General features: G+C 39.8%; 1 protein-coding gene across 4 annotated transcripts in view; it reads left to right on the forward strand.

The window, feature by feature from the left end:
• Positions 1-3,341: 3,341 nt before the first annotated feature.
• The window catches only part of ckap5 (cytoskeleton associated protein 5), a 74,128-nt gene continuing 55,118 nt past the window's right edge, over positions 3,342-22,351 (forward strand). For all 4 annotated transcript variants that reach the window (XM_061917367.1, XM_061917369.1, XM_061917368.1 and 1 more), the window contains exons 1-3: positions 3,342-3,479; positions 19,173-19,275; positions 19,640-19,833. In XM_061917367.1, coding sequence (XP_061773351.1) covers positions 19,219-19,275; positions 19,640-19,833 — 251 coding nt within the window. In that variant the 5' untranslated portion in view covers positions 3,342-3,479; positions 19,173-19,218. The remainder of the gene's footprint in view (positions 3,480-19,172; positions 19,276-19,639; positions 19,834-22,351) is intronic.

Genomic DNA, 22,351 nt, shown 5'->3' on the forward strand with positions numbered 1-22,351 from the left:
CCTATGTACTAAAGAGACTCTTTTAAGGGATCCGGTTGTTGTGAGTCGACTCCCTAAACAAATTTGACTCTTTCGGCTCCCAAATGACTCCATGTAGTTTTTGGTTGTTCAATTGGCACATGTCAAAATGTATTCATAATCCTAATATTATTATATAGCTATGACTTTTTTCTTTCTTAATTAACATATTCATTCATTATTCCATACTGCTTTTTTTCCACTGCTTTTGTTAAAACGGTATCTAAGGAAGGAGTGTATTTGTGGCCTTGATCAAATGGTTGACTTTTCGTGACAGTATAAACATAAATAATTCTGTTATATCACATTAACAATAGTTTGCACTAAACACCCTTGCAAACTACTGTCGGAAATGTTGGTGTTCCGGCTGTCTTGTCTTTCTATAAATCGATGTTACGAATCTCACAAAAATCACGAAAACAATTGTTGACATTGAGTTGAGTTGAGTTTGAGTTTATTTGGAACATGCATGCATACAACATGATACACCACAATTTCCGGTTACTTTAATCCACATGTTTGAAAAGGAGTTTATTTAATCCTACCCCTTTTCCTTTACATAGCAGTTGCTAACACTTTTGTTCACTTCCTGTTCTCAATTTATTCACAATATACTCCATAAGTAATAACAATAAAAATAAATAAATAAGTAAATAAATACATAATAATTGGTGAAATAAATAAGTTATATATGGTGAGATGAGTAAGATTATCTTGAAAATGAATTGATGGATCAAATACATTCAGAATGTTTATCAAGACCTTTATGAAGAAGAAAAAACATGGACCCAGATTTCCCTCGCCTTGACGCGGGTCACCGGGGCCTCCCTCTGGAGCCAGGCCCAGAAGTGGGGCACGATGGCGAGCGCCTGGTGCCCGGGCCTGTCCCCATGGGGCCCGGCCGGGCACAGCCCGAAGAGGCAATGTGGGTCACCCCTCCAATGGGCTCACCACCCATAGCAGGGGCCATAGAGGTCGGGTGCAATGTGAGCTGGGCGGCAGCCGAAGGCAGGGCACTTGGCGGTCCGATCCTCGGCTACAGAAGCTAGCTCTTGGGACGTGGAACGTCACCTCACTGGGGGGGAAAGAGCCTGAGCTAGTGCGCGAAGTCGAGAAGGTCCGGCTGGATATAGTCGGACTCACTTCGACGCACAGCAAGGGCTCTGGAACCAGTTCTCTCGAGAGGGACTGGACCCTCTTCCACTCTGGCTTTGCCGGCAGTGAGAGGCGACGGGCTGGGGTGGCAATTCTTGTTGCCCCCCGGCTCAAAGCCTGCACGTTGGAGTTCAACCCGGTGGATGAAAGGGCTGTTTTTTAGCTGTTTGCAAATTCACTATGTCGTGGAATTTCAATATTTTGTATTCAATAAATAAAGGGTTTTTATGTTCTCCATATCCAACATTATGTACTACACTAACTGATGGTTTTTGTAACACCATTAATGAATGAAGTGTACCTTTGTAGTTATTTCCACAAATTGCTGCAGGATAATTTAGATATGGTAACACTAGTGAGCAGTAAAAAATATGAAGTGATTTTTGGTGTAAAACATGTTTTGCTTTATTCATTATTGATGTGTTTCTCGCTACTTTATGCTGTATATTTTTTACATGAGATTTCCAGTTCATTTTATCATCAATCATTATACCTATATATTTGGTTTGATTTGCTCTTTCAATTTCTATCCAGAATCAGAATTAGAAACAGAATCAGACTAGTTTTTTATCGCCATTGTTTGAGAACGGGTTCACAAACTAGGAATTTTTATTGGTGCAATCGTGCAACATAAAACACATATAACACCCTTCCATCCATCCATTTTCTACCGCTTATTCCCTTTTTGGGGTCACTGGTGCCTAGCTCAGCTACAATCGGGCAGAAGGCAGGATACACCCTGGACAAGTCGCAACCTCATCACAGGGCCAACACAGATAGACAGACAACATTCACACATTAGGGCCCATTTTAGTGTTGCCAATCAACCTATCCCCAGGTGCATGTCTTTGGAAGTGGGAGGAAGCCGGGGAACCCGGAGGGAACCCACGCATACACGGGGGGAACATGCAAACTCCACACAGAAAGATCCCAAGCCTGGGATTGAACCCAGGACTGCAGGACCTTGGTATTGTGAGGCAGACACACAAACCCCTTTTTCCACCGTGAAGCCCCACGTATAACACATATAACATATTCTGTCCATTTGTATTTGTGGTTGACTTTCTCTTCTACTGTTACCAAATAGCATTATTTTAGTTTTACTGAGATTCAAAGAGGGCTTCACGGTGGCAGAGGGGTAAGTGCGTCTGCCTCACAATACAAAGGTCCTGACTAGCCGTGGGTTCAATCCCAGGCTCGGGATCTTTCTGTGTGGAGTTTTTCTTCACAAAAAAGAAATCTATAACATCATTAGATAGTACTTTATTTATTCCGTCAAGAGAGTTCCTTCAGGAAAATTACAATTTTCAGCACAATCCCATTCAAGATCAGACAAACATTAAAGGGAGACAGAACAGGATCGCTGACGGGTCTGCCGGCTTCCAGCGCCCCTTCCAATACTCCAGCTTCCTCACAATTCCAAAGACATGCACCTGGGGATAGGTTGATTGTCAACACTAAATCGGCCCTAGTGTGTGAATGTGAGTGTAAATGTTGTCTGTTTATCTGTGTTGGCCCTGCGATGAGTGGGTGACTTGTCCAGGGTTTCCAGCGCCCCTTCCAATACTCCGGCTTCCTCACAATTCCAAAGACATGCACCTGGGGATAGGTTGATTGTCAACACTAAATCGGCCCTAGTGTGTGAATGTGAGTGTAAATGTTGTCTGTTTATCTGTGGTGGCCCTGCGATGAGTGGGTGACTTGTCCAGGTACCTGGGGATAGGTTGATTGTCAACACTAAATCGGCCCTAGTGTGTGAATGTGAGTGTAAATGTTGTCTGTTTATCTGTGTTGGCCCTGCGATGAGTGGGTGACTTGTCCAGGGTGTACACCACCTTCCACCCGATTGTAGCTGAGATAGGCACCAGCACCCCCGCGACCCCCAAGGGAATAGGCGGCAGAAAATGGATGGATGGATGGATGGATGGAGATTCAAAGATAGTCTGTTTTTGTCAAACCATCACACGGAAGCTAATACAAATAATGAACAAATTACAATTTGTTCATTATTTGTATTAGCTTCCGTGTGTTCTCTCCTGAACAAAACGCCGTTTTATCGTCCGCAGACAATATTAACTTTAAATCTTCTGTAACTTTACAAAAGTAATTTATGTAGCGATTTAACAATTTATGGACGATAACCCAGACACAAACGACCGGCTCTCGACGTTCACATCAAAGAGCGTGCTTTAAGTGCAGCATCGTTCGCGAACGACCCATCACAACGCCTAAAGTGAATGCATTTTCGCCTCCGTCGCCTCGGACAACTAGCATCGTATTGTCTCCTACAAGCCCCCCCAAAACAGGTATTGCATCCACTTCAAAGTATTGTCTCGCCTTAATTAAAATGTGTATTTTACGCATAGCTGGCATAAAATAGCGATGTTTGACGATGTGCGTTGCGTCGATCGGCCTGTTTGTGTTGGCGCGGATGGTTAGCTCACATAGCAGCTAAAGGCGGCCACGGTCCGCGGCAAACATCACGCATTTGCCACGGGAACCCGCTCGATGACACACGTAGCCACGTATGTTTGACAGCTGCTGTGTATTGCCATTTTCATGTCAACATATAGTGTTTGTCATTTTATCTGCGGAAGTGTCCTTCATGCTAATTAGCGCGGTGAGCTGCTAGTGTAGCATGTTATAACTGCTGCTGATGTCCAACGATCACCCGCCTTTTAACACACACTTCCATCATCTTGCCCACAAACTCCGTCTTTTAAGTCTCCTTCAAAATGTCTCTGGTCTTATTTGTTGTGGATTGCTTTGTAGTCATGTGATAATATGTGGTACTGATGCTTGCAGTCCAAACATGAAACATATCGATACCAACGTCTGTATTGTCTTTCTGTTTAACTCTAAAGCAGTGGTTCTCAACCTTTTTTCAGTGATGTACCCCCTGTGAACATTTTTTTAATTCAACTACCCCCTAATCAGAGCAAAGCTTTTTAGTTGAAAAAAAGAGATAAAGAAGTTAAACACAGCCCTATGTCATCAGTTTCTGATTTATTAAATTGTATAACAGTGCAAAATATTGCTCATTTGCAGTGGTCTATCTTGAACTATTTGGGGAAAAAAAGATATAAAAATAACTAAAAACTTGTTAAAAAATAAACAAGTGATTCAATTATAAATAAAGATTTCTATACATAGAAGTAATCATCAACTTGAAGTGCCCTCTTTAGAGATTGTAATAGAGACCCACCTGGATTCATGAACTTAATTCTAAACATTTCTTCACAAAAAAGAAATCTATAACATCATTAGATAGTACTTTATTTATTCCGTCAAGAGAGTTCCTTCAGGAAAATTACAATTTTCAGCACAATCCCATTCAAGATCAGACAAACATTAAAGGGAGACAGAACAGGATCGCTGACGGGTCTGCCGGCTTCCAGCGCCCCTTACAAAAAAGATGAGATACAGGTAAACAAGGGGGGGAGAAAAAAATAGAAGATTAAAATAGAATTAAAAAAATCGGTCTTAGCCTGGGACCTGGAGAGGGGGTGCAGACTGAGGCCAAGGGAAAAAAACAACAACTCATAGCCATAGTACACACCCCTCTTATATATACATATACTGTATATGGAACATGTCCACAAAAAAATCTAGCTGTCAACACTGAATATAGCATTGTTGCATTTATTTTCACAGTTTATGAACTTACATTCATATTTTGTTGAAGTATTATTCAATAGATATATTTATATAGGATTTTTGAATTGTTGCTATTTTTAGAATATTAAAAAAAAAATCTCACATTCCCCTTGGCATACCTTCAAGTACCCCCAAGGGTAAACGTACCCCCATCTGAGAACCACTGCTTTAGAGCAGTGGTACCCCTGGGGGTACTGAAAGGTATGCCCAGGGTTACGTGAGATTTTTAAAAACTATTGTAAAAATAGCAACAATTCAAAAATCCTTTATAAATACCGTATATTTATTGAATAATACTTCAATAAAATATGAATGTAAGTTCATAAACTGTGAAAAGAAATGCAACAATGCAATATTCAGTGTTGATGTTGTAAGCACAATACCAATGGGCGCAATTTGCAAAATGCTTAACCGCATTTTGCAAATTTAATGTCAAATCAAAGTCAAGTTAAATCAAATCAAATGTTTATTGGATTCATCACTATACAATGTACATTCACGACTAAACTACTTACTATACTACTACCACAACTTGGTTTACTATTTATAAAATATAATAATGCTGGAACTTGAAATAGGCCACACGGCCTGAATCTACACTTCCCTCGCCAAACACCTTCGTTTCCCAACCCTCACGCTTGGATAAATACTGTAGGCCCTGATGCCATCTACGCAGTGTTGGGAGACTGTTTTGCTGTTAGATCGCGTCCAAATTTGCAAAGTGCGCGAGATTGGTGAAATGCTTACAACATTGACAGCTAGATTTTTTTGTGGACATGTTCCATAGATATTGTTAAAGATTTCTTTTTTCGTAAATAAATGTTTAGAATTAAATTCATGAATCCAGATGGATCTCTATTACAATCCTTAAAGAGGGCACTTTAAGTAGATGATTACTTCTATGTGTAAAAATCTTTATTTATAATTGAATCACTTGTTTATTTTTTAAAGAAGTTTTTAGTTATTTTTATATCTTTTTTTCCAAATAGTTCAAGAAAGACCACTACAAATGAGCAATATTTTTGCACTGTTATACAATTTAAAAAATCAGAAACTGATGACATGTGAAGTGAAGTGAATTACATTTATATAGCGCTTTTCTCTAGTGACTCAAAGCGCTTTACATAGTGAAACCCAATATCTAAGTTACATATTCAAACCAGTGTGGGTGGCACTGGGAGCACAAGGACACAACGGCAGTGACTAGCATGGCAGAAGCGGGGATCGAACCTGCAACCCTCATGTTGCTGGCACGGCCATTCTACCAACCGAATGCTGTATTTTACTTCGTTATCTCTTTTTTTCAACCAAAAATGCTTTGCTCTGATTAGGGGGTACTTGAATTAAAAAAATATTCACAGGGGGTACATCACTGAAAAAAGGTTGAGAACCACTGTTCTAAAGCATTCACACATGGTTTTCTACACCAAAATTAATCTATTTATTCTTATTATTGTGTGAATGCGCCAAAGCATTCACACTCATGGTTTTCTGCACAAAAATGCATATTTTTATTCTTATCATTATTCACACATGGTTTTCGACACCAAAATTCATCTGTTTATTGTTATTATTGTGTGAATGCACCAAAACATTCACACATATGATTTTCTACACCACAATTCATCTATTTATTCTTATTATTGTGTGAATGAGCCAAAGCATGTGGTTTTCTACACCAACATTTTTTTTTTATTGTGTCAATGCACCAAAGCATTCACACATGGTTTTCTACACCAAAATTAATGTATTTATTCTTATTATTGTGTGAATGTGCCAAAGCATTCACACATGGTTTTCTACACCAAAATTAATGTATTTATTCTTATTGCTGTGTGAATGCTCCAAAGTATTCACACATGGTTTTCTACACCAAAATTAATCTATTCTTTTTATTGTGTGGATGTGCCAAAGCATTCACACATGGTTTAACTACACCAAAATTAATTGCTTTATTCTTATTATTATGTGAATGCAACAATCTTCCCACATATGGTTTTCTACACAAAAATTCATCTATTTATTCTTACTATTTTGGGAATGCGCCAAAGCGTTCATAAATATGGTTTTCTACACCAGAAATCATCTATTTATTCCTATTATTGTGTGAATGCGCCTAAGTGTTCACACGTATGGTTTTCTACACCAAAATTAATCTATTTATTCTCACTATTGTGAATGCGCCAAAGCATTCCCACATATGGTTTTCTACACCAAAATTCATCCATTTATTCTTATTATTGAGTGATTCCTCCAAAGCATTTCCTCACATGGTTTTCTACACCAAAGTTTATCTATTTATTATTCTTCAACTTATTATTCTTCTTCTTCAGATTTTGGCGAGCTCTACCTTCCACATTTTTCACCCAATTCAAACTGTTCCAACTTCAAACTATTCAGTCTATTCGGGAATCGTGGGCTTTCCTTTGACAAATTCCCCAAATTTGAAGTTTTCTGGGACATTGTTCCCATTCAAAATGAATTGGCCTTTTTTCAAACGATTTAAACCATTCCACGTTCAACACATTTCACCAGCCTGGAAATTTCAACTACTCTTATTTCCAAGTTCCAAAAAATTCCAGGATTTTCCAAAATTCCTGGTTTTCCAAAGCCGTATTTTCATCCTGTTTTCTGGCGACTACTCCTTCCACATTTTTCAACGCATTTCAACCGTTTCACCATCAAAACATTCCTCTTGATTAGGACAAAAAATGAAGTTGTTTTTTGAACTGGAAAAATTCCGGTTCTCTCGAAAATTCCAATTCAACATTTTACTGCTTCAACATTTCTTGACTGATTTAAAAAAAAATCCAACACCAACAATTCAGAACATTCAAGTCTTTTACAATTTTCAAAAGTTCCCGCTTTTACCGAAATTCACGTTAAAATCATTGGGACATTCTCCAAAGTTCCGCAATGTCCACATTTTTCATCTTGATTCAAACTGTGCCAACTTAAAAATATTCAGCCTGTTTGGGAATTGTGTGCTTTACTTCAACAATTCCATAAAAGATTCCAGGATGTCAGTTAAACTTCAGCATTAGAGCGTTCACACGCAATTCCTTCAGGAATTGCCTCATCTAGTTTACTTCTCCAATGCTACGAAACCGCACTCAAGTGCACTTTTTATTATTTTGTTTTTGGTCTGAAGCAGTGTTGATGTGTGTGAATTCACCCTACAATGTAATGTAATATAAATGTCGAGAGCTGGTGTTATAAAAAAAAAGTATTTATTTAATGTGATGCTCATCTTTGATGGATCAAAGATTCAAGACTGTCATTTTCATCTGCATGCATCGTATTAATAAGATACCTTAGATACTTTAGCCGCCAGCTTTTAAAATAGCTTAAGATATTTTTTGGCAATAAAGGGGATTTCTAAATTCCGAAATATATAACTGTGCTGCTCAATAGGCTGCTACAAAATTAAAGATATGTTATTAAAGTTGAACTGTACTTTTTGGGGGGAATGTTGCCTCTCATTCACAATCCTTATGTAAGATAAGAACATATGTTTTTTTTGTTGTTGTTTTAGATAGATTAGATTAGATAGATAGTACTTTATTTATTCCATCAGGAGAGTTCCTTCAGGAAAATTACAATTTTCAGCACAATCCCATTCAAGATCAGACAAACATTACAGGGAGACAGAACAGGATCGCTGACGGGTCTGCCGGCTTCCAGCGCCCCTTACAAAAAAGATGACATACAGGTAAACGGGGGGGGAGAAAAAAATAGAAGATTAAAATAAAATTAAAAAATCGGCCTTAGCCTAGGCCCTGGAGTGGGGGTGCAGACTGAGGCCAAGGGGAAAAAAAACAAAACAAAAAAAAAAAATATTTTTTTAATGCATTCTATCTAGTAAGTAAGTGCGATCGAGCAGCAAACGTAAGTTCTGATTTGCAAATGGAGCAAGTTTCTCTTGTCTTTGACATGTTTAGTGTTACATGTTCCCTTACTTTTTATGTTTTTGCTCACAGTGTTGTTGCCAATGGACACAGCCATTTATTCTCTTTCTTTTACTCACCCATGTTTATTATAGGTAGAGATAAAGGTAGATGAGATAAATCTAAAGGTAAAATGTAGTGTCGAAATCCGCCCAATTGCATGAAATGTAATAATTTTCTTTCGAAGTTTTCTTGGCAGCACTTTTGTGCTGATAGAAATGTTCCTCTTTTTTGTCAAAGGGTGTTCATATGCCGCATCTTCATCACCGTGGTAAAACATGGCACAAAATCACCTGCAATAAAAACCTATGAGGGTTGAAGTCCTTTTAGTTTTACTAATGTTTGGCATTTCAAATAATCATGCAGGATTTAAACTCTTAGAGTTTAGCACAACCTTTAGAAGTAAACTTCAGGGATTTCGACTTCAGAGATTCCACTGTCTTCTTACATTTTGGCTCGATGAAGCTCAATCGATATGAAATGGAACCCACAACCCCGCCCTGGATGTGCATTAGTCCGTCACGTGCTAAAGCTTTTAAGTTTGCAGGGTTACATGTGAGCAAATATTACTCAGCTGACATGACAGCACTTAGTCCTATTTATAAACCACTAAACCACTGTTTTGGCAAATATTACATCAAATTTTACATATTGACAAGGGCTGCTGCTAAGTACAAGTTTTTTGAGTAAGAGATATCTTTTACCTGCTGAAGGTTTCGACTGACACTTCAGTCTTTGTCAGAGTTGTCCCAGCTGTCAGCAGGTAAGAGACATTTTTTAGTCAAAAACATGTTTGTTTGTGTCTACAGTAAATGAGCAGTATCACCAGTTCGTGATCAATGTGTTGTCAATCTCGGTTTTACAATAATTTTAATTTAAAACACTAATACTAACAGTCAGGAATTGTAAAACAGTTTATCATCGTACCGTTTGTTATTCCATGACTAGCAGCAGCTATCGATTATTTTAGTAATCCCATAGTCTATCGATTAGTTTGTTAGATTAATCGGATAAAACACACTTTATCATATACTTAATTTAGGGAAAATATGATAATGTGTTTTGGCACTGTTATTCACTTCCAAATAGGGTTGTACGTTATTGGTATACTACTGCGATACTAATTAATCATATTCGGTACTATTCTGCCTCTAAAAAGTACCGGTCGCCCAACCCCAATGCAATTTTTTGTGGTCCCCTTTATTTACAAAAGTATTGAAAAGTATCAAAATACGTTTTGGTTCTTGTACCAAAATATTGGTATTGGGACAACACTACTTCCAAATAAAGAGTGAATTCAGTAACCTTGATATATACATATTCTAAACTGTGTATGTATTGTACAATTTAACACATAAAAAGATATTCAATGAAGTGTTGTTAAAAAACTTTTTAGCATTAACATGCAAACTGTATATTAACTGTTTTTACATGCCCCCATGTGTTGAATTTCGCCACACCTAGTGTGTGTGTGACAATCATTGGTACTTTAACTGAACTTAACTTAACTGCTTCCCATCTAAACAGAAGCGGCATGTATGCGCAAACGTCGTCTGGCAAAACAGAACTGCGACTGCCATTCTAAGTATTTTTCAGCGCCGCCAATGGACTGTTTATTACATCTCCATGAATGAGCAAAACATCAAGCAGTGGAAACGTGGGTTAAGTTACTATCAAGTCTGCATCTTAAGTTGTTAAAAAAAAAATCAAAATGGTTTTGGTAGTGACTACTGTAAGCTGGCATGTTGCAAAAGCACAGATGCTGTGATCACGTCTGCGCTGAGCAGATGCGCACATAGATTATGGCGTCCATGGTCTGTTGACAACAATGTTTCTTTTCCTCAAATCATGGTCTTTTTGATCCACTTACCAATATATTTTAGGAGAAAAGTGAGAATGAAAGGGTTGACATTTGTTAATTATTCGAATTTTATTCGTTTTCATGATTTTGGTAGCTACGATTAAATGAGTGATCGTCGGCGATGTTAACACTTTAACCGCAAAACACGACCACGCGCTTTGCCATTTTCTAGAAACCCGTAAATGCTCCAATCCATCTGCAATAACATTTACTTTTTTAGTCAGTCCCTAGTTTTTTATACATTTTATTATTAATGAGTTGTTTATTTAGTTTCATTTTTTAATTGTTGCCAAGTTCATATACTGTTTGTTTGAAATATAAAGTTCAATAAAATATGTTTTGATTAATAATAGTGATTTCAATATAAATGAAAATAATCGTGTATATTATTTTGGCCATAATCATGCAGCTTGATGACCTATTTTTAGTTGCAAATGCGAGTAAATTGGTCGCACTATACAGCCCAGGAATAGTAATCAAAGCTTTTTGGTAGGGTTCCACGATTAATCACAAAAACACACACAGTACAGTGTGCCTTGCGACCCGCCAGTGTGAAGTGCTGCAAAGAAACACAAATTTGGAGGAAAAACATAAGATTACAAAGCCAAATGTCCCTTTGTGGGAATATTTCAACCTCAAATCGGATGGACAATATGAGCCCATCAACATGGACAAACGAGCAAAAATGCCGTCGCAAGCACGTGTTAGCAATACACAAAAAGACAATGTCTGACTTTGGGCTGGGCGATATGGCCTTTTTTTGATTTCTTGATATTTTTAGGCCATATCGCGATGCATGATATATATCTTGATAGTTTGCCTTGGACTTGAATTAACACTTGATACATATAATCACAGCAGTGTGATGATTCTATATGTCTACATTAAAGCATTGTTCTTCATACTGCATTAATATATGCTACTTTTAAACTTTTGTGCAGAGAAGGAAATCACAACTAAGTCAATTGACAAAAACTGTATTCATTAAACAGTTATTAAGCAGGGGCACAAACGTTCATGTCAATTCTAAAACAGAAAATGCAAGATTGTCAGAGACATTTTAAGTGTCAAATAAAAATGAACTGCATAATAGGAAATCAAATAGTGTTCGTCCTTCGCTATGTGGTAGGTTACAACGGACGTTATTAAATTCTATATTTTTCATACGGTGTTGATGTGGAATTGTTTGCCTCGGCATTTTGATGGTGTGGCACCGAACGGAGATGTTGAAATGCAGTTTGAAGCACTCTTCACTCTACTGGGTGACTTTTTAAAAGATGCTACATATTAGCAGTAATGCTACATTTTGTAGAAAGGCTTGTGCCGCATGCTTGACTTATTACGCTTGTCTGTTCGAGATATTCCCACTTGAAGCCAAACCACCGCCAGACGATGGACCCCTGCTGTTTTTCTTGGGAATTACTTCTTCCTTCATTCGCACTTTCTTTTTCTTGTATCACCACTTGCACGGCTCTGCTAGCATCACAGCTAACGTTACCCATGCTGGTACCTCTCTGCTCCGCGAGGGCGTATACGTATGTGACGTATGACGTGACAGTATGTGACGTGTGTAAGAAGGTGCGCTTGTCTGTGAGGAGAGACAGGAAAGAGCGAGGAGAGCCTGTAGTGCAGGGGCGCTCACACTTTTTCTGCAGGCGAGTTACTATTCAATTGACCAAGTCAAAGAGATCTACCTCATTCATATTTATAATATATATTTATTTATTTATGAAAGAGACATTTTTGTTAACAAATTAATGGTGTTTAATGATAATACAAGCATGTTTAACACATATAGATTCCTTTCTTTCATGAAGACAAGAATATAAGTTGGTGTATTACCTGATTCTGATGACTTGCATTGATTGGAATCAGACAGTGGTGCTGATAACGTCCACATTTTCAAATGGAGGAGAAAAAAAGTCCTCCTTTCTGTCCAATACCACATGAAAGTGGTTGGATTTGACATCTCGCTTGTCCAACTTGCATACTCGTTTTTAAACACTTTGTTATGAGAGTAGCATATGTGTGTGTGGCCTTTTAATGTGTAATAGCAGGTGAGTGACATCAGTGAGTGTGTGGGCGAGAGAGGAGAGGGAGCGGTCGCTGAGGGCGGGGGAGAAATACATTGGCATCAAACTCCGTAGCTTGCTAGCTTGTGCACGCCAGCTTTCTGAGGCTCTTATTTTGTTAGCACAGGCAGGATGAAGCAGGTCTTTTATGGTGAAGACAGGAACTGTGCAGTCGGTCTTTAGTTTTGACAGCAGGTACGGACCAAGAGTCTGTTGAAATAAAAAGTGTTTCTCTCGTCCTGTCAGTGATTTTTTTCTTAATAATGAGCTCGCAGCCGCCAGCGTCATCTCACAAGAGCCTCGGGTGCCGAGAATGTCAAACAACTGACGAAAGTGAAGTCTTGGAGAAGATTGATGATTGCTCATTTTTATGTCTATTTTTTTAATGCCTGGTTCACGATCGACTGACACACCCTCTGCGATCGACCGGAAGCTCGCGATCGACGTAATAATGTCCACCCCTGCTGTAGTGTAATGCCTGCAGCTAAAAGCAACTGCGTGAGAACGCGTACTCTAATATCACGATATAGGCATTTTCTATATCACACAGAAACAACCCGCGATATATCGTATATATCGATATAACGCCCAGTCTGACCTAATTTTTCCAACTGGGGAAAAAAAATGCATTTGAAGATGTTCAATATCTATTTAGGTTAAATTTTAGCTTACAGAAAAATGAGTCCATTTTATATATATATATATATATATATATATATATATATATATATATATATATATATATATATTTTTTTTTTCATTTTGGATAAAAAAGGTATTTACCTTCCAATTATAGCAGTACAATGGTAAACAATTATACAGTAATGTTGGATAAAAGTAGATATCCATTTAAATTGTTACTTACATTATTATGATTACATTACATTATGAACACTGTAGAGTTTTTATCAATTATTTCTTCAGTTTAAGAGCATGATGTAGACAAAAGCTCTAAGTTTATCTGCATGAAGCCAAATATTTTTGAAGTAAATAATTGCATATTGTTCCGTGTGGCACTTTGCAACAAGAATATGTTGATTGACAGTCTAAAAGTAAACGGTTTTTCTTCACTGTTTTTTTTTTTCTTTTTCGGTTTTATGCAATATTATGTATAAAATATTAAAATCGCAAATCAAATTGCAGGATGAACTTTTAAGTAGTTTTTATTAACTACATGTGTCCGTAATTGTCTGGATTATTATTCAAGGTTACTCATAATGAGTCAAATAGGAAGTTAAGATCTTTTATAGGTACCGACCAAATTCTGTACTGAGTACTGAATCACGCATTATCAATCTGTTGGTACTACCATACCATACCACACCAACTTTATTTAAAAAGCCCTTTAAAAACAACCACTGTTGAAAAACAAAAGGCTGTACACCAAAAACAAGTAAACACACAAAAAGCAGAGGAATGCAGGCAAAGATCAGACTATAATAAATCATGTAAAACGGAGGTCAAACAAATATATGTACATAAATAAGAGCAGAAAGAGCAATTTGTTAGATAAAAGGCAGTTGTAAAGTTAAAACCAGTTTAACAGTTTAAAGTCTCATGCTGGGTTAAAAGCCAGTGAGTAAACAGAGTACTGACCCACACAAAATCATTCGGTATCAGTTTTTGTACATTGGTTGCAGGTGATCTCACATCCGGTTGGATACTTGGCACTGGTTCCAGCAATTAGCGAGCAAACAAGCGTAATAATAGGGGTCTGTCTTGAGGTAATGTTACAATTTTCAATGCTAACAAAGCAAGTATTCCTTACAAAAAGCGCTTGTACATTAGGCTCCCCTTTTTAAAATGTGCTATGTCAGAATCAGCTTTATTGTCATTACGCAGGGTAACGAGATTGAGGCCATTCCATACAGTGCGATGTATGCATGCAAGAAAACAATTTGTAAATATATAAAAATATAGAAGTGCGAAGAAAGGTGTGGAAGAAAACCGTGTACACTCAATACCCTCTGTACAATGTACACTCTGTGCAAATGTACACCCTATACACTCTGTACAAATGTGACTCTATACAGTGGGTGAAATGAATATATACATGAATACCTACATGAAAAAAAACAGGGTGATTGGTGGAATGGGCTATTGCACAGAAGAGAAGGCAGTTATGAGGGCCAATGGGGCAGTCCGTTCAGGGTGATTATGGTCCTGGGGAAGAAGCTGTTCTTTAGCCTGTTTGTCTTGGTTTTTATGCACCTGTAGCGCTTCCCAGAGGGTGGCAGGTGGAACAGGTCAGAGCCAGGGTGGGTGCTGTCCTTGATGATGGCACTGGCTCTGTTGAGGCAGCGGGAGGTGTAGATGTCCATCAGAGAGGGGAGAGGGCGGCCGATGATCTTCTGAGCCGTCTTGACCACTCTTTGCAGCCTCTCCCTGTCTGCTGCAGTGCAGCTGCCGTACCGTACTGTAATACAGTAGGTCAGCAGGCTCTCGATGGACGAGGGGTAGAAGGTCAGCAGCAGGTCAGGCTTCAGGTTGTACTCTCAGGGAGTGTAGCCGCTACTGAGCCTTCTTGATGATTGATGTGGTGTTGACTTTCCAGGAAAAGTCGTTAGAGATGTGGACTCCAAGGTACCTGAAGGAGTGGACCCTCTCCACACGCTCGCCATTGATGTAGAGGGGGGCAGGGTCGGTGCTGCTCCTCCTGAAGTCGACGATGATCTCTCTGGTCTTGCTGGTGTTGAGAGCGAGATTGTTCTCTGAAGACCAGGCCGTCATATTCAGGACCTCCTCCTTGTAGGCAGCCTCGTCACCCCTGGAGATGAGCCCGACCACTGTGGTATCATCAGCAAACTTGACGATAAGGTTGTCACTGTGGGCTGGGCTGCAGTCATGGGTGTAGAGGCAGTAGAGGAGGGGGCTCAGCACACAGCCCTGTAGGGAGCCGATGCTCAGCGTGCGGGTGGATGAGAGGTGGGGGCCAAGTCTCACATTCTGGGATCGGTCCGTTAGGAAGTCCCTTATCCAGGCGCTTGTGAGAGGGGGGAGGCCAAGAGTGTCCAGTTTATTGCAGAGTCTGTCCGGGATTATTGTATTGAAGGCATAACTATAATCCACAGAGAGCATCCGGACGTAGCTCTGCTGCTGCTCCAGGTGGTTCAGAGCAGAGTGGAGAGCAACAGCAATGGCGTCCTCTGTGGATCTGTTCGCCCGGTATGCGAACTGGTAGGAGTGGAAGTCTGGAGGGATGTGGTCCTTGATGTGCTGGAGAACCAGTCTCTCGAAGCACTTCATGATTACCGGTGTGAGGGCCACTGGTCGGTAATCATTCAGGCTGGTGATGGGAGACTTCTTTGGCACCGGAATTATTGTAGATGACTTCAGGCAAGATGGGATGACTGCCTGAGCCAGGGAGAGGTTGAAGATCCTGGTGAGGAGGGGGAGCGAGCTGGTGGGCGCACGCCCTGAGCACCTTTCCAGGTACTCCGTCTGGTCCGGTAGCCTTCCTGGGGTTCACAGCCAGGAGCACTCGTCTGACACTGTGCTCCTGTACAGTGAGTGGGGTGGTGCCGGAGTCCGGTGGGGGAGGGGGCAGGGCTGGAGCAGATAAGTGATGCTGGGGGGTTTCGAAACGGGCTAAGAAAAAGTTAAGCTCCTCTGCCAGTGTCGCACTCTGACCCGCAGTTGTCACATCGCAGCCTCTGAAGTTTGTGATGTCATGAATGCCCCGCCACACCTCCCGTGAGTTATTGCTGGACAGATGGGACTCTATGCACCTCCTGTGGTCCGCCTTTGCTTTTTTAATCCCTCTCTTCAGGTCGGCTGCACTGTCCCCTGACCTGAAGGCTGCGTCGCGGGCCCTGAGGAGTATGCGGACCTGGCTGGTCATCAAGGGTTTCTTGTTGGGGAAAACCCGGATGGTTTTTTCCACAGTCACATTCCCGGTGCAGAACTGTATGTAGTCCGCAGCACCGTTCCTATGGTTGTCTCCAGCTCCTGTTGTTGGAAGAGGTCCCAGTCTGTGTGTTGGAAGCAGTCCTGAAGTTTGAGGAGTGCCTCGTCAGGCCACCTCATAACAGTCTTTGTGACGGGCCTGGCCTGGCGTCTAATGGGGGTGTAGGTAGGAGAGAGCAGGAGGGAAAAGATGGTCTGACTGTCCAAGTTGGGGGAGGGGTGTAGCTCTGTACGCGTGCTTCATGTTGGTGTACACGTGGTCCAGGGTGTTCTTGCCCCTTGTAAAACAGGGAGTACAGTCTTCAGATTGGCCTTATTAAAATCCCCTGCTATGATATGAACACCTTCGAGGTGGGCCCGCTGCTGTTCGTTGACGGTGTTCAGCAGAAGAGAAAGTGCTGTGTTTACCTTGGCGTCCGGTGGAATATACACAGCCGTGATGATAACAACGTACAGCTCTCTTGGGAGAAAAAAAGACCGACATCTAACAGACATGTACTCCACATCCGGGCAACAGTGCTGTTCAATGATTGTCCCGTTGTTGCACCAGTTCTCATGCACGTAAATACAGAGACCCCCTCCTAGCATCGGGTATTTCCGGGTATTTCCGGGTGAAGCCAAGTTTCGGTGATTATCATAGCACAACAGTCACGAACATAGCGGTTACCAGCGGGTTGTAACTCCAGGTCGTCCATCTTCTGTACGAGGGATCTGGCATTGGAGAGGAACAGGCTCGTTAGAGGTGGCTTGTGGGGTTGTGTCCTTAGCCTGAGCAAGACGCCGGACCTGCGGCCACGCTTCTGCTTCCTCTCCCTCCTTCGTCTGAGCCGTCTCCCAGACCCGACAACAAACCACGGTGAGCCCGGTGCTCTCACTATGTCGTTTGGGATGTTGTGCTCGTGGTGAAAGTAGCTCGAAACAGATATCTGGTGCGAGTTCCCGATATCACAGAGTGACTGGCTGGTGTTTGCAGTACAGGTGGTGCACAAAAGAAAAAAAAACAAGAAAAAAAGAAGGAGATAAGAGCACTGAAATGGAGAGCCATAAGCCGCTGCATCCGTGAGCGCCGCCATCTTGATAAATAAAATAAAAAATGTTGATAATTTAAATTTGATGTGCCAAATACATGCTATTGATAAGCATTGGGGATTTTACTTGTCATTTTTAACACCTCCAAATTTGGTAATGAAAATACAACTTAAGATGCATGCTACAGTCAAACAGTATGAGTTTAATACCTAGAGCAGGGGTCGGCAACACAACATGTTAAAAGAGCCATATTGGACCAAAAATACTAAAAAGTAATCTGCAGAAAGTTGAAAGCCTTATGTAAGTGTTATAATGAAGGCAACACATCCAGTTAGTGTCTCAGAGGGTTCGATAACTCCTGGAAATGACTGCCTTAAAACTGCCAAAGGTATTTTTTGCATACAAATTAAAGGAGGCTGTCTTCTTCTAATGGATTCATTACAATCTTTGCAAGCTGGGTAACGTTTGCTGTGGTCTGGAACAACATGGCACACGATCAGAAACTCCGCCAATATTAGGTACAGATAATGTGTCATGAGACATGCAAATATAAATTAAATACACAGGACATAAGTAAAGGAAATTAAATGAACTCAAATGAACCTACAAACCCGGCATAATAATACAATATGTAGACACAGCCAGCCTAAAAGCATGTTAGCATGGATTATTAGCACTCTAACAAGTCGATAACATCAACAAAGCTCACCTTTGTGCATTCACGCATAGCATAAAACGTTTGGTGGACAAAATGAGACAAAGAAAGAGTGGCATAAAACACGTCATTCAGTGGCAGCAACAGAGAAAGTTGTACATGTAAACCAACTATAGTGAGTTCAAGGACCGCCAAAATTAGTAGGACAAAACCGCGCTGGCCAAATACTGTCATCAGTGAAGAATAAACACAAACATATTAAACAGTGGTAGTTCTAACAATTAGGAAGGTTTGTGTTATGTTTGTCCTCCTACAGAAACATTATTAAAACAACAAATATATTTTTCCGCCATCTTTTTCCAGGGAGCCACTAGGGCGGTGCTAAAGAACCGCGGGTTGCAGACCCCTGACCTAGAGGCAAACACTTTGTAGGGATCAACAAAAGACAAGACTGTTACATTTTACTTAATGGTAAAGACTACTTTCTGACTATGGCAGCACACCTAGGACAAACTGAAATTAATGCGTACTGCCTAGCAAATAACTTAAAAGTGTAAAAAACTAAAAATCTTGACAGCACAGTTATTACTGTTAAATGTTAAATAAAAAAATGGACTATACCAGTTACCTGAAAATTAGTTCCTTTTACTACTGATACTGATTCTGAAATCGGTACCTTATCAGTACGAATGTGATTGGTACCCAACCACACTATTGTCAAAGTTATACACCTAATGAAGTTGGCATTACATCCTTAAAATGCAATATTATATGACAATATTTTTTTTAGAATGAAGAACATCCTGCCCTGACCATCCTCTTTTATGCGATTTTGAATTGGTAAAACTGATTTCTTCTGTTTTCTTTTCCAGTTGACTACTTTTTGGGCAAGCCTGCCCCCGCCCCCAAGTGGCAATCATGGGGGACGATAGTGAGTGGATGAAGCTTCCCATCGACCAAAAATGTGAACATAAGGTACTAATTCACAAATATTTTCTGGGGCCAAACTTCAACAAAGACAGGACTGCACGATCAACACGTTAAAACATAAAAGGGTGATCCTGTCTTGTGTAGGAGGCAACTGTGTCAAGAATATTGTCGTTGTCTTTTTTTTACTTTGTAAAATGAACATAAATCTAGCAAATAGTGAACTGAATCTCAATTGGAAAAGCGCGTAATTTTGATCAACTATTTTCAAGAAAATAGGTCCTCTTTCCTTGTTTTTATTTAAAATAAGGAGGGTTATCAACTAATATCCATAATGGACCCCACTCAATGTTTTGGAAGGCTCCAAATTGTTGATTTTTTTTAACTTTTCACCGCATTTTTGTTTTTCCAGGTGTGGAAAGCCCGTTTGAATGGTTATGAAGAAGCTCTGCAGTTGTTCCAGAGGATAGATGACGAGAAGAGTTCAGAGTGGGGGAAGTACCTCGGACTGATCAAGAAGTTTGTCACCGAGTCAAATGCCGTTGCTCAACTTAAAGGACTCGAGGCGGCCTTTGCCTACGTTGAGAATGCCCATGTTGCTGGGAAGTGAGTGCTGAAAAATTCAGTGGATCCCTCTTTCAAAAAATGCTGTTAAAGAAATACATAAATGAGTAGAAAGTGCCCATCCTATGATTATATAAAGCACACGGCCATTAAACAGGGATATTCAACTAAATTGTTTTAGATGCCACATTTCTATGAAGCTAAAGACCAGCAAGGCGGAGCTCCCACTTATTTCCTGCATTTGAAACCATATCCTCCTGCCGAGTGCGGGAATTGCAAATCTTTACGAGGCGAAAGAGGCCACTACAAGAATCTCCCGCTCCAATGCAGGTTACTGTGGTGGAATCATTTACACAAAGTAGGAACTTTGTGGGATGAGAAAGAAGCACAGTGGAGAACAATGACTAAAGCAGTCGCTCTGCACACCGCCAAGATGTGGTGCATGTACAGTGAAAAATACTTGTTTATCTACTTACTATAACTATAGTCCTCAATTTTTACCTGATTTATTCATTTGCATACAATATAAAATACAACATTTTTATTTAGAGAAGTATAACTTTATTAGTCTCAATGTTGGACATTATTGATTTGCATGCAATGTGCAATGCTACATTTTTCTCTAACAGAAGTCATTTGTTCACGACAACAGTATTGACTCCTAAAGGAAGCTCTTAATTTAGCTGTTAATTTTTTTTTCCATTGAAAGTACAATTTATATCTCGTCTGAGAAGAACAATACAATGCAAATTAGAATTTTGCTAAGAGTAATATGCCGTGTCCTTTTAAACTACTAGTTTTTGATAAAATCAAAGATAAAATGTTTTGAATTATTGCTGTTTTTTGTATTCATTGGTTTCTTTAAAAAGTAAGTAAAAAAAAAAAAAAGTAAATCAAATTTGTGAAAAAAAAAAACAGATTTATTTTTTGGCCATCTCGACCAGGCCTAATACAAAGTATTTGTAATGTATATTTGCTATGGAAGCGCAAGAAATTACAAACAGGGCTGTTGGGGAGAAGACTCAGTCAAAGTTGTGGCACGTATATTAGACTGCTCACAAAATGGCGCATCCTGCAGAGACCGCCAGCAAGGAGCTACTTTTTGCCGGCGTGCCGCAACCCCTGGTGGCTGCTGTCTGCCCGAATGGTCAAACTGTGGCAAAATGATTTCCTAGATAAATTAATATATCCTCACAAATACACTGAAACTTCATATTTGCAAACCTTTCGATTTACAAACTTTTATATCAAGCCAAATATGCGTCTGTGTGCGAACAATGTCTTTGCGTATGAAAGCTTTATTCATTCATTTTATTTTGTGTCCCACCAGCAGCCATTATGTGCTTGCTTGTAATGAAGAGATTGAGGAAACCGAATTTATACCACAGCAAGTTTTTAATAGTAACGAAAACAGATTTTTCTGGAAAAAGATGCCAAAACGAACTTGTTTCACAGCGGAGTAGAAGACTACCTCTCGTTCAGCATCACCTCTCTAAAGTGATAGTAGTTAATCTCCTCCTTGTTAGGTTTCTTTGATTTACAGTACTGTATAGCACTTTAATATTGTGTTTAAAGTACAAACCTTAACTGAAATAGGGACTTTTGTCCAACCTAGACTTTTCTTAAGGCTGGAACTCATTATTCATATTCACATAGTTTCTAAAGGAGAAATTTGCCACTCTTTTCAAATGTTTTGATTTACAAACCCTGTTACAGAACCAATTAAGTTCGGAAAACCAAGTTCCATTGTATTAATAAGAATAGAGAGCATTAAAGGCCTACTGAAACCCTCTACTTATGACCACGCAGTCTGATAGTTTATATATCAATGATGAAATATTAACATTGCAACACATGCCAATACGGCCTTTTTAGTTTACTAAATTGCAATTTTAAATTTCCCGCGAAGTGTCGTGTTGAAAACGTCGCGGTATGATGACTTGTATGATGACGCGTGCGTTTGACGTCTCGGGTTGTAGTGGACATTATTTTCCAGTTCGATCCAAGCTATAAGTAGTCTGCTTTAATCGCATAATTAAACAGTATTCTGGGCATCTGTGTTGCTGAATCTTTTGCAATTTGTTCAATTAATAATGGACAAGTCAAAGTAGAAAGATGGAGTTGGGAAGCTTTTAGCCTTTAGCCACACAAACAGACGGTGTTTCCTTGTTTAAAATTCCCGGAGGTGAAACTTTACTATGGATCAGAGCGGTCAAGCGAACATGGATCCCGACCACTTGTCAACCGGCAGTTTTCGGTGAGAAAATTGTGGTAATTTTCTTACCGGAGATCAGCAGAGCTTCTGTCCTGCTGCAGCTTCGTGACTTTCCTCAGAGACTCTGGCGTCAACACACCCGTGGCCACACCCCTCCGACTTTAAGGTACTATTTAACTCACTAAAACACTAGCAACACAATAGGCAGATAAGGGATTTCCCAGAATTATCCTAGTAAATGTGTCTAAAAACATCTGAATCGCTCAGAATTGCAATCGCCTTTTTTTTTTTTTTCTGGTCCTTTACTCTAAATTTCCTCATCCACGAATCTTTCATCCTCGCTCA

The sequence above is a fragment of the Nerophis ophidion genome, linkage group LG12 (assembly GCF_033978795.1).
Source record: "Nerophis ophidion isolate RoL-2023_Sa linkage group LG12, RoL_Noph_v1.0, whole genome shotgun sequence".
NCBI classification, from domain to species: domain Eukaryota; kingdom Metazoa; phylum Chordata; class Actinopteri; order Syngnathiformes; family Syngnathidae; genus Nerophis; species Nerophis ophidion.